Source organism: Pongo pygmaeus, chromosome 4 (genome assembly GCF_028885625.2).
Source record: "Pongo pygmaeus isolate AG05252 chromosome 4, NHGRI_mPonPyg2-v2.0_pri, whole genome shotgun sequence".
In the NCBI taxonomy this organism is placed as follows: Eukaryota; Metazoa; Chordata; class Mammalia; order Primates; family Hominidae; genus Pongo; species Pongo pygmaeus.
The window spans coordinates 143,903,065-143,918,593 of record NC_072377.2 but is presented as its reverse complement, the minus strand read 5'-3'; the positions used below and the strand labels follow the sequence as shown (position 1 = coordinate 143,918,593).

The window sequence follows — 15,529 nt, the reverse complement described above, 5'->3', positions numbered from 1 at the left end:
AGAAACAAAACAAGGGCTCCCGCAGAGAGAACCACAGGGATGGCCAAGTTTGTCAGGCCCCTCGGGAGTTTTGGGGAGCAGCTTGAATGACTTACCCTGAGCTTTCTGCCTCCTTTCATAGTCACTGGTAACTTTTTTTCCAAACTCCTTGTTAGTATAGTCATTTCCTACTTGGGGGTATCAAATTCCATAACTTCCACACATGACGTGCAACACAAATGCAGCACAGCATCCTGGTTAAGAACATGAACTCCAGGCCCAGCGCGGTGGTTCATGCCTGTAATCCCAGCACTTTGGGAGGCCGAGGCGGGCGGATCACCTGAGGTCAGGAGTTCAAGACCAGCCTGGCCAACATGGTGAAACCCCCGTCTCTACTAAAAATATGAAAATTAGCCAGGCGTGGTGGCGGGCGCTTGTAATCCTAGCTACTTGGGAGGCTGAGGCAGAAGAATCGCTTGAACCCGGAAGGCGAATGTTGCAGTGAGCCGAGATCACGTCCCTGCACTCCAGCCTGGGCAACAGAGCGAGACTACATCTCAAAAAACAAACAAACAAAAAACAAAAACATGGACTCTGGAACCAAACTGCCCATAGCAGAACTCAGTTCCACAACTTATTAGAGTGACCTTGGGCAAGTTATTCATTCTCATTCTCATAGAGCCTAGGTAAAAAGGGACTGATAGGAGTTCCATGAGGGTCACATGAAATAATATAAACATAACGGTGCCACGAAATAGTGAACACAATATATATTCGCTCTGATGTTCTCCAAACCTAATCTTATTTGGGTTTCCAAGAAAAAAAAAAAAAAGCCTTCAATAGAGACTTGGTGAGTGTGCGTAATCACCGTATCCTTCCCTGACTTCATTTTACTAAACTCTCCTCCTTCAAGCCCTCTTCAGTCCTCCTAATCTCTTCAGGGTCCTCCTCCTCGGGTGGTGGCACATGACTCTAGTGCAGCTGCCCAGAGCCTGGTATCAAGTATGAAGACTTTGATCTCAGGTGTAGCCATTCTCATTTTTTATCTTCGTCTATCTGCCGTGCTTAGGCTTAGGACCCCTAAGTACTAAGTGTGTTCCAGGAGGCTGGAATCTCATACAATGGAGGAAATTTGGAGATTAGGATAAAGATTTGGAGAAAGAGGCACGAGAAGCTAAAGATGCGGGAGTTGCCTATGCTGGCTCTTTCTTCGTGGTCATGCGGTTTAACAGGCCCTGGGTGAAGGCTGAAGGCTGGTGTCGCAGGCAAGGAAAGTACAAGCCGGGCCCTGCCGGCTTCTCAGGACTGCGTGAGAAACAGAAGACGTAATAAAAGCGCAATTTCCTATAAACTTAAATGCCTTAAGGGTTGTCAGCAGTTTCCCCGCTCCAGGCGGCTCCTTTAAGAGGCGTTCCCTCGCCCCGCTAACAGAGGAAGTCTCCGCCCCCCGTTGCCAGGGTGCTCTGTGGCGTCGCATTCTCATTGGTGGGCGACGGCGGGGATCACCCCCGAGGCAGCCATTTCCAACTAGCTGGCGGGGGCGAAAGATGGCGACGCCCCTCGGGTGGTCGAAGGCGGGGTCAGGATCTGTGTGTCTCGCTTTCGATCAACTGCGGGACGTGATTGAGTCTCAGGAGGAACTAATCCACCAGCTGAGGAACGTGGTACGCAGCCAGAGGAGTTTGGGGAGACGCGGGGCCGGATGCCTCACTGGTGGGGGCGGGGCCAGAACCTGTTCCGATGCGGGGGGCCGTGGTTAGAACGCATGGCCCATGGCGTCATCAGGAGGAGGCCGGGCTCAGTCTGTAGGGGTGGAGCCAAAAAGGGGCGGACCTTCCTGAACCAGGAAATTTTAACTAAAATCAAGCCATATTCTCCCTTCCGTTTGCCTGGTTGCTGCAAGAGATGGTAGAGAGTCCCTGAGCCTCAGTTTCCCCATTTTCAGTGGAGAGGACGTCACTGAGTTCCCATGGCCCTCGTGTGCAGGCCGAGAAACTGTCATCCCTTCTATTATGGACTCCCTTCCCGAGAGTCAAAGGCAGTGCCATGTTGAATGCAGTAAGCGCAGATTTGGCCCTTGCCAACGCTAACTTAGGGGCCTCCAAGAACTTTACATGCCTTAGCTTTTGCCTTCTCAATCAAACCCCAGCTAATGGGTGCAAAGCATTGCAGTCACAGATTACCTGGGTAGGCATAATAGAATCCTGGCCAGCTGGAGTTCATGGTTTTTCTGGTTTTGTTTTCCTGTCTTGATAAGAAGGTTGGGATGTATCTCCATCTCAGAAATAAAACTGGCTTCACATCTATTTCTCATTCTAAGTTGTTCTTAGACAATTTCTTCCCTTCTGGGAAGTTGAATGTGGGGGAAAGGGGGAGAGACATGTCCTATTTGCTACCCTAATGCTCTCATTCAACAAAATGTATGGAGCTCTAGGCACTGAATTGCCTTTGATTCCCTGAAGCTACCCAGGTCTTCCTCTTGGCAGCTGACCTTGGCATGTGTATCCCCACCATCGAGAGTGCTTTTCTCTCTATCCCTCTTCTGGCCCACCCTATATAGCAGTCAGATCTCAGGTCTAACGTCCCCTTCTCCGGAAGTGATTCTGACCCTTCCCCAGGCTGGGTTGGGGCCTCCTCTGGGCCCCAGATCCCCTTATGTCTCCCCATCAAGGCACACAACATGTTAGAAGTGCTAGCTGTGGACTGCCTCCTCCATGAGACTGGCTGCTCCTTGAGGGCAGCACTTAGAGCTGAGTCTCAGTTTATCTGTGGAACTGAGTTCTCCCTTCCCAAGGCCTCAGTCTCATTCTAGGTACCAAGAGTATCATCCTGTTATCCGCTTTTGGTCCTGGTCCCTAGAGGACGCCCCTTCTACTCCAGCCCCAGGCCCTCCCTCAGCCAGGCTCTGTTGCAGATGGTTCTCCAGGACGAAAATTTTGTCAGTAAAGAAGAGTTCCAGGCAGTGGAGAAGAAGCTGGTGGTAAGTAATGGCCTCTGCAGTCTCCTAATCTTCCCCCGTTTCCCAGGACCCCTGTGGTTAGGCAGGCTCATTAAGTATTAGCCTCCGATTGGTGCGGTGGCTCACAACTATAATCCCAGCTCTTTGGGAGGCCAAGGCGGCAAATCACTTGAGGTCAGGAGTTCGAGACCAGCCTGGCCAACATGGTGAAACCCTGTCTCTACTAAAAATACAAATATATATATTAGCCAAGCATGCGTGGTGGCAGGCGCCTGTAGTCCCAGCTACTTGGGAGGCTGAGACAGGAGAATTGCTTGAACCCAGGAGGCAAAGGTTGCACTGAGCTGAGATCATGCCACTGCACTCCAGCCTGTGCAACAGAGTGAGACTCTGTCTTAAAAAAAAAGAAAAAAGAAAGGTCGGCCTCTGAGAACCTCCAGCCCCAGTAACAAGGTGGCCAGAATCTCCCTGTGCTGTGGCTTCTGTGTGTCCCTCAGAGAAGGGGGGCTGGTTAAGGGAGTCTAGGAGACCCAAGGCGGCCTAGGGTAATGAGGTGACTGCTGCTGCCCTGCAGGAAGAGAAAGCTGCCCATGCCAAAACCAAGGTCCTCCTGGCCAAGGAAGAGGAGAAGTTACAGTTTGCCCTTGGAGAGGTAGAGGTGCTATCCAAGCAGCTGGAGAAAGAGAAGCTGGCCTTTGAAAAAGCGTGAGTGGGCCTCAGTAGGGGATGTGGGGTTTGGGGGACGCATCTGCTTGCTAGCCTGCCCACCCTCCCATCTTATCTTCCCCACCCAGGCTCTCCAGTGTCAAGAGCAAAGTCCTACAGGAGTCCAGCAAGAAGGACCAGCTCATCACCAAGTGCAATGGTAGGCGGGAGGCCCGTGCTCTCCACCACGGTTATATAAACGGGCTCTTTCCTAACCACCCAGTGCCTGTGTCAAAGGCAGGGTTTCACTCTAACACCTGTCCCCAGCTGAGGATACAGGCAGGCCCGGGTGGGCCATACCTTCGAAAAGGCCTTAAGGGACCAGGCAGGCCACGGAAATGAGGGAAGCAGTCGGTGTACTATATTCTTCACCGCCATAAAGGAATGGGCTTGCTCCCATTTTTCCTGAAACATACAACCTTCTTAGTCCACCTTTTGTTTTCCCACTTTTGATGGGTTACTCCTAACTCTGATACAAGAGGAACACAGGGCAAGCACTGTCCTATTTGGGACCTGATCCTTAGTCTGAGGGTCAGGACTCAATAGGGAAGGGTGCATGTGGTGACAGGGGGCTAGGATTGCCAGATCTTTAAAATGGAAACTAAGAGTTATTTTTGTTTTTCTAAGACTGGGTGTCACTATGCTGCCCAGGCTGGTCTCAAATGCCTGGGCTCGAGTGATTCATCCACCTCAACCTCTCAAGTAGCTGGGACTACAGGTGTGAGCCACCATGCCCAGTGAAACCAAGTTGTTTTGTTTTATTTTTTTGAGATGGAGTCTTGCTCTGTTGCCTAGGCTGGAGTGCAGTGGCACACGGCTCACTGCAACCTCCGTCTCCTGGGTTCAAGTGATTCTTCTGCCACAGCCTCCCGAGTAGCTAGGATTACAGGCGTGCACCACCATGCCCGGCTAATTCTTGTATTTTTAGTAGAGATGGGGTTTCACCACGTTGGTCAGGCTGGTCTCGAACTTCTGCCCTCAGGTGATCCGCCCACCTCAGCCTCCCAAAATGCTGGGATTACAGGAGTGAGCCACCGCACCCAGCCAAAACCAAGTTTCAATGGAAGCTTTTCTGACTTTTTAGTGTCGGCAGTTGATTTTGAAATGTTAAAACTGTCGTGTAGGCCAAGTAAAATATCTGTGGGCTGCCAGTTTTCAACTCTGCCCTGTGCAGATGCCTGGGGGCCACTTGTTTGGCTCAGTTGGTGCCATAAGTTGTGGGGCACCTTCTGAGTCAGCTACACATGCCCGTACACCTCAGGAGCCCCTTTCATTTCCCGGAATGCTAAACTCCCCTTACCCAGTTTAAGTATGGGCTGGGCGCGGTGGCTCATGCCTGTAATCCCAACACTTTGGGAGGCCAAGGCAAGCGGATCACCTGAGGTCAGGAGTTCGAGACCAGCCTGGCCAACAGGGTGAAACCCCATCTCTACTAAAAATACCAAAAATTACCCGGGCGTAGAGGCAGGCACCTGTAATACCAGGTACTCAGGAGGCTGAGACAGGAGAACTGCTTGAACCCAGGAGGCAGAGGTTGCAGTGAGCCAGGATCGTGCCATTGCACTCCAGCCTGGGCAACAAGAGTGAAACTCTGTCTCAAAAAAAAAAAAAAAAAGTAGGTATGAATTCCAGGCACAACATCTGCTTTGTTCACTGCAGCAGATCTCCAGTAGGCCAGAGCCCAAGCGCAAGAGGTTCAAGGTCCTTCCTGGTGGGGCTCCCACGTGGAGCCTTGAGTACCCTGCCTTTCACCAGTTCAGCCTTCTCTCTCCCCTGGTGAGTGCTCTCACTGGGAAGATGCCAGCAGGCTGACATCTTGATCTGGCCAGGCAGGCTGACAGGTCTCATAGTAGTTTGGTCACTGGCTTCTGCCATGGCAGGGCCCAACAGGCAGTCACTGCCCCCATGCTCAAGACCATTGGTCCCCTCAGTCTTGCCCTCTCCCTGAGCATCCCCTTACTTCCCAAAAAAGAACCTGGGGTTCTTTCCTGGTGGGGCCAGAGACCTCCTTCCCCTAGGTCATTTCCTTCCAACAGAGATCAGTCAAGCTCACGGGGCTTTGGATCTGCTTGTTGGAAGGTGTGTGTGTCATGGGGACAGGTCCTGGCTGCCTCCCCAAGAATATTCTAAACCCCTCCTGTGGGACACAAGCCCTCCTGAGCCAGTCTGGTGATGTGAACCTCACCCTGGCCAGTGCCTCACACCCCACCCCACCCTTACAAACTCCCTTTATGTGGTTTCAGTTTGGTTTTTACACTTACATAGTTCTTTACTCTCAAAGGGATTTTCTAACCATTCTCTCATCATCGGGTGCCACAGGCTTTTATTTTCGAAGAGTCACACAAATTTCTAATTCTTTTTCCCAAACGAACTTCACAAGTAATTAATCCCACTTAGCTGGACGCCTGGGAAGGAGGTTCAACAGTGACCCGGTGAACTCATGTCTTCATTCTCTCCCTTCACCTGTCTCCTCTTTTCCATGCTGTGCCTTCACTTTTTACCAGGTCTTCTCTTTTGAAATCTTAAATGCTTAGACATTTCTGTATTTTCAGAGTTTGTGTTCTAGTTAATTCTTGTCCAACCTTTTTTTTTTTTTTTTTTGAGATGGAGTCTTGCTCTGCCGCCCAGGCTGGAGTGCAGTGTCGAGATCTCGGCTCACTGCAAGCTCCGTCTCTCAGGTTCACACCATTCTCCTGCCTCAGCCTCCCAGGTAGCTGGGACTATAGGTGCCCGCCACCATGCCTGGCTAATTTTTTGTATTTTTAGTAGAGACAGGGTTTCACCATGTTAGCCAGGATGGTCTCGATCTCCTGACTTTGTGATCCACCCACCTTGGCCTCCCAAAGTGCTGGGATTACAGGCGTGAGCCACCGCGCCTGGCCTTTTTTTTTGAAGCGGAGTCTCGCTCTGTCACCTAGGCTGAAGTGCAGTGGCACGATCTCGGCTCACTGCAACCTCCGTCTCCTGGGTTCAAGCAATTCTTCTGCCTCAGCCTCCAAAGTAGCTGGGATTACAGGCATGTGCCACCACACTCGGCTAATTTTTGTATTTTTAGTAGAGACGGTGTTTTACCATGTTGGCCAGGCTGGTGTCAAACTCCTGACCTCGGGTGATCTACCCGCCTTGGCCTCCCAAAGTGCTGGGATTACAGGCGTGAGCCACTGTGACTGGCCCCTTGTCCAACCTTTGAAGACAGTAGGATTTTCTTTCTGTGGGAATCAGAATTTTCCAAGGTGCCATGTGGGGCAGTTATGTAAATGAAGCACCCCCAGATCCCTACAGCCTCCTTGGATTTTGATCCAACACAGAAAAATTATCATTTATTTATTTATTATTTAGAGACAGTGTCTTGCTCTGTCACCCAGGCTGGAGTGCAGGGGCACAGTCATAGCTCATTGCAGCCCCCAACTCCTGAGCTCAAGTGATCCTCTTGCCTCAGCAAGTAGCCAGGACTATAGGCGCGTTCTGCCACCATGCCCAGCTGGTTTTTTTGTTTGTTTATTTTTTTAGTTTTGTAGAGGTGAGGTCTCACTATGTTGCCCAGACTGGTCTCTTACTCCTGGGCTCAAGCCATCCTCCTGCCTCAGAAAGTCATCTTTGCCTCAAATGTACGATTAATTCGGGGGTAGGCTTTGCCACCACTATCTCACTGGGTCCCCCCCACACCACTGTGGGATAGGACTGTCTCTTTCCCCATCTTTGAAATGAGGAAACAGGTCTGAAAATCGAGGCAACTCCCATCTTATCCCACCACCCCTGAAGCCCTGGCACAAGGCTGGGCATCCAGCCAGCCCTCGGGAAGTTTGCTTGGACTGGGATGACTGAACTAGGTTTTTTTTCTGAGTCCTAAACCCCCAGGGACATCCCGTTCATTCGGTCTGCAAATATACTTTTTGTATACCTACTATGTGCCAGATACTGTTTTAGGCCTTAGGGATAAAGCCGTGAATAAAACAAAGATCCTTGTCCTTGTGGACCTTACATCCCAGCAGCGGAGAAGACAGATGAGTAAAGTATATGGTATGTTAGGTAAAAGTGTTAAGAAAAATAAAGCAGGATGTTGGGCATGGTGGCTCATGCCTGTAATCCCAGCATTTTGGGAGGCTGAGGTGGGCAGATCACCTGAGGTCAGAAGTTCGAGACCAGCCTGGCCAACATGGTGAAACCCCATCTCTACTAAAAATACAAAAATTAGCTGGGCGTGGTGGTGCACGCCTGTAATCCCAGCTACTCGGGAGGCTGAGGCAGGAGAATTGCTTCAACTCAGGAGGCGGAGGTTGCAGTGAGCCAAGATCATGCCACTGCACTCCAGCCTGGCGACAGAGCAAGACTGTCTCAAATACAAAAAAAAGAAAGAAAGAAAAAGAAAGCAGCAAGAGGGAACAGGAAGTACTGGGAAATGTAATTTTTAGATGAGAGAGAGTTTCTCCAAGGAGGCAACATCTGTAAAGACCTGCAGGAGTTGAGGGCAGGCGCCAGTCATCTTCCAGCCTTTGGGCAGGACTGCCCACCTCTCTCCAAGGACCTTCTCCTGCCCTCATGTGGGTCCTCTGGTCCAGAATAGACTTGTGAAGTCATTGACAACAATCCTCAAACACTGCACTCCCCCAAGACTGCATAATAAACTCATTCATACTAAGGTATTAGCAGTTCTTCATGGAGAACTCCTGGGTGGGGAGCCAAGCTCTGAAAAGCCCCGTGAGGGAATGCCTTATCTCAGGAAGGAGCCCTGGGATGGGAACCACCCCTCCTCCCTGCCTCTCTCCCCCACAGAGATTGAGTCTCACATTATAAAGCAAGAAGATATACTTAATGGCAAAGAGAATGAGATTAAAGAGTTGCAGCAAGTTATCAGCCAGCAGAAACAGATCTTCAGGTGAGGGGTCTGGGCCCGGCTGGGGGTTGTTGATGACACTGGAGAGCCAGACCTCTGGCCCCTACCTACCCTCGGCTGTCCACAGCCCACCACCAGCCGGCTCCGTTGCAGGAATCACATGTCTGACTTCCGGATCCAGAAGCAGCAGGAGAGCTACATGGCCCAGGTTCTGGACCAGAAGCATAAGAAAGCCTCAGGGACGCGTCAGGCCCGCAGCCACCAGCATCCCAGGGAAAAATAAAACGGCCGCCGCTTTCCTGTTCTCTGGCTGTAATCCGCAGCCTCTGCCTTCTCTGCTTTGGGAGTCCCCAGCCTCTAGCCCCTGCTACTTCCCTCCCTCTTGGGTAGTGGTAGGGGTCCACAAGGTGGGGGCTTGTAGCCAAGGGGACGAGCTGGGTCTTTGTTGTCTGGTAGGCACCACCACTTCCTTTGGGTATTTAATCCCTTCCTATATAAACAGCCCTGGTTACCCAGTAATATTCCACCCCACTCCCAGTGTCCTGGTGAATTTAACTCTCCCAACTTGACTACAGGGCTGGAAGCCCTGACCAGAAACTTCAAAGACAGTGGGTTCCAGAACCACAAGGAATTTGGGAAGTCAGTTTCCATCACATGACAATAATGTTATACCTGCAAATTGCATTTGTACCTGCTGACACCTCCCCCAAACAAATGGGAGCTTCACAATGGGAGGAAGAGAAAAGACAATGCTGTGTGTGGTTTTAAGGTGGAGAAAACAATCTGGGAAGGGACCCCGATTTGCACAAGTTGCACAGGCAGGGCTGGATGGGATGGAGCAGCAACATTCTTTCAGAAGCCATCACTGAGTGCCCCCTAGGTGATCATGGGGACACACCCAGGCAGAGGACCCACTTCAGGGGTCAGATTAGCCCAGTGTAGCCTGTCCTGGGTCAGTTTGAGGCCAAGTGCACAGGAGGGGGCAGTGCTCTTGCTCCAGGGCCAGCTGGGGCCTGAGTCATAGCAGGACCTTGAAGCCAGAAGTTTAAGGGCAAGTGGTGCCCACAGTTGTAAGACAATGACAGGTGGTGGTTGCCTCCCCACGAGCGCCTGTCCCCAGGGCAGGTCCTAAGGCTGTGGGGGCTGAAATTAGGGCCTTGTGAATACCTGGGGGAGCACAGGGCTGTTGTGGCAGCAGGGGCCTTTGGAGCTGGGACCACAAGCTACTTCGAAGCTTCCCATAGGACCCCACATCGGTATCCAGGGCCTGTTCTAGGTGCTGAGGCAGACTGTGAAAGCTAGAGCTGTCCACTCCAGCTCCTTCCAATAGGTCCCACCGAGGGCAGTGGGTCCAGCCAGGGGTAGGACCTTCCTGAGGCCCTGAGGAGTCAGGGAAGCCTCTAGCGGTGCTCCTGACTCTACTGAAGGGGATCAGGAAGAGTGTAACTGGGGTCAAGGAAGGTGGTGGGTGCACCCTTAAGAGCTCTAGTTGAGGCCAGCAATGGCAATGGGGGGTCCCCTGCAGTGATGTTAAGACACCCGGGGCTGAGGGGAAGATGAAATTGCTGGCTCTACCTGAGTCTGCTGGCCTGAAGGTCTGGTTCACCCGCTCACAGCCTGAACCGCACACAGCAGGGCCTGACTTCAGGCGGATCCCTGCTGGGCTTCAGTTTCCTCACCTGTGATAGGTGGAGTTGGGCCTAACTCCTGCCTCCAAGGCTTCGAAAGTTGGGCCTGCCATTCCCTCACCTGCCTGTCAGCCAAAGCTTGGAGCCCACCCCAGGTACTCCGGCTTGTGCTGAGAAGGGGGTTAGTTGGGCATGGGGGCTGGACAGGGAAGGGTGCAGGGCCGAGGTCTTTTATGCTGCCGGCGCCGCTGACTCAGGAGTGGACGCGGCCGCTTTAAGGCGCGGTGACCCCACGGCATCCTTGGGCGGGGCGGGGACAGTGCCGGCGCCACCAGCGGAGGCGAATGCGAGGGAGATAGTGCACGGCGTCCGGCCCCACCATGCTGACCGCGCTCGCCCCGCCAGCCCTGCCTGGGATCCCGAGGCAGCTGCCCACGGCCCTCGCGCGGCGCCAGGACTCCTCCAGTTCGTCAGGCTCTTACTACACGGCTCCGGGTTCTCCGGAGCCCCCGGACGTTGGGCCGGACGCGGAAGGCCCAGCGAATTGGCCCTGGGTGGCCCCTGGGCGGGGGGCGGGCGCGCAGCCTCGCCTGTCCGTCAGCGCCCAGAATAGCCGCCAGCGGCACGGGCCCGGCTCGGGTTTCCCGCGAGGCCCAGGTTCCGGCCCACGGCCACCCCAGCCCCAGCTGCGCACGCTGCCGTCGGGGGAGATGGAAGTCATCTTCGGCGTCGGACCCCTGTTCGGCTGCTCCGGCGCAGACGATCGCGAGGCGCAACAACAGCTCACGGAGCCGGCGTTCATCAGCCCCTTGCCGCCGGGGCCAGAGTCTCCCGCCCCGGTCCCACGCCAGTCCCAGGTCCCCGATGGTGGCTCCCGCTGGGCCACCTACCTAGAGCTGCGGCCCCGTGGGCCAAGTCCTGCCGCCCCAGCGCAGTTCGAGTGTGTGGAGGTGGCTCTGGAGGAGCGCGCCGCGCCCGCCAGGCCCCGGACGGTGCCCAAGCGTCAGATCGAGCTGCGCCCCCGGCCCCAGAGTCCCCCGCGGGCGGCCGGCGCGCCGCGCCCCCGGCTGCTCCTGCGCACCGGCTCCCTGGACGAGTCGCTGGGCCGCCTGCAAGCCGCCGCGGGCTTCGTGCAGACGGCGCTGGCCAGAAAACTGAGCCCCGAGGCCCCGGCCCCGAGCAGCGTCACCTTCGGGCCCACGGGGCGGTCGGAACCTGCGACCCGGGAAACGGCCCGCAGCAGCCGCGTGGTCCTGGAGAAGGCTAAGTCTCGGCCACTTCGCGTACGAGATAATTCGGCCCCCGCCAAGGCCCCGAGGCCGTGGCCCAGCCTCCGCGAGCGCGCGATTCGGCGCGACAAGCCTGCGCCCGGGACGGAGCCGCTGGGTCCTGTTAGTTCCAGCATCTTCCTTCAGTCAGAGGAGAAGATCCAGGAGGCGCGGAAGACTCGGTTCCCGCGAGAGGCGCCGGATCGAACTGTTCAGAGGGCACGGAGTCCGCCTTTTGAGTGTAGGATCCCCTCGGAGGTTCCAAGTAGGGCTGTGAGGCCAAGGAGCCCGTCCCCGCCGTGGCAGACTCCAAATGGGGCTGTACGGGGTCCTCGCTGCCCGTCGCCCCAGAACCTGTCCCCGTGGGATCGGACTACTCGAAGGGTGAGTAGCCCATCGTTCCCTGAAGCCTCCTCCGAGTGGGAAAATCAAAATCCCGCCGTCGAGGAAACTGTCAGGAGAAGCCCTTCCCCTCCGATCCTTTCCCAGTGGAATCAGTGTGTTGCCGGGGAAAGGAGCCCGTCCCTCAAAGCCCCTTCCCGGTGGGAGATTCCACATTCGGCAGTCGCGGATGCGGTGGAGCCACGTAGCAGCCCGTCCCCGCCGGCCTTCTTCCCGTGGGACGCTCCAGATCGTCCTATTGGAACTTGGGGCCCATCTCCCCAAGAGACATGGGATCCCATGGGGCCGAGCTCATCGATAGCATTTACTCAGGAAGCTCAGAATGGGTTAACTCAGGAGGAGTTGGCACCGCCTACACCGTTCGCACCCGGGACTCCAGAACCAATAGAGATGCAGAGTCCATCCACGCGGGAAATTCCAGATCTTGCCTTTGGAGGGAGTCAGCCGTCCCCAGAGGTAGCAGCACCCGAGCCGCCCGGCAGCCACCCTGTGGGCACCCTGGACGCGGATAAGTGCTCGGAAGTCTTGGGTCCTGGAGAGGCGGCCTCGGGACGCCCGCGCATGGCCATTCCGCGGCCTCGAGACGTGCGCAAGTTGGTGAAGACCACGTACGCGCCAGGCTTCCCGGCAGGAGCACAAGGCTCTGGGCTGCCTGCGCCTCCTGCCGACCCCTGCGGGGAGGAGGGCGGCGAATCCAAGACGCGAGAGCCGCCAGCATTGGGGCCCCCCGCCCCGGCTCACTACACTTCCGTTTTCATCAAGGATTTTCTACCGGTCGTGCCGCACCCCTACGAGCCTCCTGAACCGTCCTTCGACACGGTCGCCCGGGACGCCTCACAGCCCAACGGGGTCCTGCGGCGGAGGGCAGAGAACAGCACGGCGAAGCCCTTCAAGCGCACAGAGATCCGCCTGCCTGGGGCCCTGGCCTTGGGTCGCCGGCCCGAGGTAACCTCGCGAGTGCGAGCGCGCGGCCCTGGAGGAGAGAACAGGGATGCAGAGGCCCAGCGCCTGGTCCCCGACGGCGACGGTCGGACCAGCCCTCTAGGCGGCGCCCGCAGCTCATCCCAGCGCTCCCCCGTAGAGCCAGCAGGGGTCCGATTGCCCCGCCCCAGCTCCCCTCAGGTGCAAGCCAGCCCGAGCCCTGGGATAGCACCCAAACCAAAGACAACACCTACGGCCCCCGAGCCCGCGGCTGCCGTCCAGGTGCCACTCCCGCGGGAGCCCCTGGCGTCGGCGGGCAGGACGGCCCCAGCCCAGCCCCGCGCTGCCTCGGCGCCTCCCACGGACCGGTCCCCGCAAAGCCCCTCCCAGGGAGCGCGCAGGCAGCCCGGGGCCGCGCCCCTGGGGAAGGTCTTGGTGGACCCCGAGAGCGGCCGCTACTACTTTGTGGAGGCGCCGCGGCAGCCTCGGCTGCGGGTGCTCTTCGACCCCGAGAGTGGGCAGTACGTGGAGGTGTTGCTGCCGTCCTCTTCCCCCGGGCCGCCCCACCGCGTCTACACCCCTCTGGCCCTGGGGCTCGGCCTGTACCCGCCCGCCTATGGGCCTATACCCAGTCTCTCTCTGCCACCGTCCCCGGGCCCGCAGGCCCTCGGCAGCCCCCAGCTACCCTGGGTCTCAGAGGCAGGGCCCCTGGACGGGACCTACTACCTGCCGGTGAGCGGGACCCCCAGCCCCGCACCTCCCCTGCTCCTCTGTGCGCCGCCCTCCAGCTCAGGTCCCACCCAGCCCGGCAAGAGTTCATTGTTCCCGCTGTGAGGCCCCGGGCCTATCGCCATGGAGTTGGAGCCCTTGGATGGCCTGGGAGGTTCTGGCATCCAAGCCCCTACCCTCCTCTCTTTCCGTCGCCTCTCTCTTTAACCCATCCCAGTCAGTCGTCGGACAGGAAGTGATCTTCAGAGAGTGAATCTGAGCCCCGACGCTGGTGGAGCTGGAGTCACCCAGGAAGTGGCTGCCTACTTCCTCCCCCAACAAAATTATGTATCCCTTTCCCAGGCATTCCCAGGGCGTGGTGTGGTGTGGTGTGTGGGTGTGTGTATATGTGTATATGCGGGCAAGCAAATAGGGAAAGTGAGGCATCCCTGGGCTTGTCCCCAGGAGCCGAACAGAGGAGGTGCTGTGGCTGCCGTGGGGCAGCAGGAACGGGAGCAGCAGGAGACAGGGCGGGGAACTGTCTGCCCTCCCTGATGGTGGGCCCAGCTGAGGTGAGGCTGGCCAGTTCCCCTGGTGAGGTGGCAGGAAGGACTCTGGCTGTCAAGTCTGCTCTTAGGAAGAGGAGCTGAGCTTTGGCCCTGGAGGTTACTGGGGGGAAAGTGGCCAGCACAGCCCAGGCCAGGCTGGCTCTGAGAAAGAGAGCTAAGGCGGGGGACAGCAGGTGGAGGCAAAGCAAGGAATACAGGGAGGGCCTGGTTTGGGGGTGAGCCTGGAACTTGAGGTGGGAAGATGGGGAGCCTGGCCCTCAGAGCTGAGCTGACTCATTTTTGGGCCAGGGATGGGGCTTCAGTCCCCCACCCCCTACATCGGGAGTAGGTGAAATGGTCATCAGGAAGCTCTGAGAAGAGGGAGGGTTGGGCTCTTGTCCCACAGGAGCCTCTTGACCCCTCTGTGTGGCCAGAAGGTGGGTTAGGGCCAGCAGTAGAAGCGATACCCCTGGTGGAGTATCCACAGGGATCTGAAGCTCTTGGCAGGTTCCACTCCCCAGTAACAGATGTGGCAACAATGCCCAGAGAGGGCCTGGCCCTACAGACCAGTCACAGCAAGGGACAGGGCCCAGAGCCTGCGCTTCAGTTGCCCTGAGATTCCAGGAGCCTCTGAGGGAGATGAGGGGGGTCTGCATGAGGTGGGAGGTGGTGTACATGGGGGTCTGTGTATAGTTCTGAACTGGAAATGGCTGGCCCTTGCCAGCCTGGTGTGTGATGTGATGAGTTTGGGAAGGACAGTTTCCATGAGAAGCAGTGGCAGGGATGGGGATGGATGCCTTCGTTGTTCTAGGCCTGTCAGGGGGCCCAGGTCCCTAGCAGTCCCTGCCCTCTGCCCTGGACTGGAAGCTGACTAGGAGAGCTACGAATCAGAACAACTGGCCATTTTCTAGCTGGAGATGCCAGCTCTGATGGCATGGAGGGCCCTGGGGCCACCTCAGGTGACTTTACCTCATCCTGGTGTGTAATAAATCACTGACCATGGAGCCATGATGGCTGAAATAACTGGTGTGAGGCGCCTGATTTCCTGCCACAGCCTCTCAACGCCCTCTATGGCCTGGGTGGAGGGGACCTCAGGGCTAGGGAAGGAGACCATGTGTGTCTTGGAAACACTGTAGCATCCCTGTCTCCCTGAACTTGCCTCCCAGGAGGCTGGCAGCCACACCTCATTCCTTCTGGTGGTTGAGTGGCCAGGGAGCCTTGAGGTCAATCAGGCTTGGGTTTCTCAGCATGGCCCCTCTAGCTATGTGGCCTTGGATTTGTCACCTCTCTCTGAGCGTTTGTGTCGGAAGAGGCAGAATAAACATGACAGTCTCATTTCTCAGAAAGGTCAATGAAACAAAAAAAGATGACGGCAGCCAACCAACTCTTCCCACAAGGAACTCAGCACAGTGCCTGCCACTTGGCCAGATCACAGGATGTGGGCAGTATCGGCCCCTATGTGTTCCTGCCTAGGCCCAGCCCCTCTCCTTGCCTCATTGCTCCCTATCTGTGAAATGGAGCTGCGATGGCTGGAGCCAGGGTCCAGCTAGAGGACATGCCCACGTGGCATCTTCAGG

The 15,529-nt window shown here is 56.3% G+C and overlaps 2 protein-coding genes across 8 annotated transcripts; both read left to right on the top strand.

Annotated features, from left to right (window-relative positions):
* The first annotated feature begins 741 nt into the window (after positions 1-741).
* Positions 742-9,165, top strand: SPATA24 (spermatogenesis associated 24). 7 transcript variants are annotated; one of them, XM_054488891.2, is made up of 6 exons: positions 742-1,643; positions 2,894-2,959; positions 3,513-3,643; positions 3,733-3,803; positions 8,417-8,519; positions 8,605-9,165. In XM_054488891.2, the coding sequence occupies exons 1-6, from the start codon at positions 1,527-1,529 to the stop codon at positions 9,044-9,046; spliced, it is 930 nt and encodes a 309-aa protein (XP_054344866.1). In that variant the 5' UTR covers positions 742-1,526; the 3' UTR covers positions 9,047-9,165. The 7 variants fall into 7 exon arrangements, with proteins under 7 accessions (XP_054344866.1, XP_054344865.1, XP_054344872.1 ...); XM_054488890.2 differs by having other exon boundaries at positions 2,792-2,959; XM_054488897.1 differs by having other exon boundaries at positions 8,631-9,007.
* Positions 9,166-10,272: 1,107 nt separating this feature from the next.
* PROB1 (proline rich basic protein 1) lies at positions 10,273-14,972 on the top strand. Its single transcript, XM_054488889.2, has one exon. The coding sequence runs from the start codon at positions 10,486-10,488 to the stop codon at positions 13,528-13,530; it is 3,045 nt and encodes a 1,014-aa protein (XP_054344864.1). The 5' UTR covers positions 10,273-10,485; the 3' UTR covers positions 13,531-14,972.
* Positions 14,973-15,529: the final 557 nt, after the last annotated feature.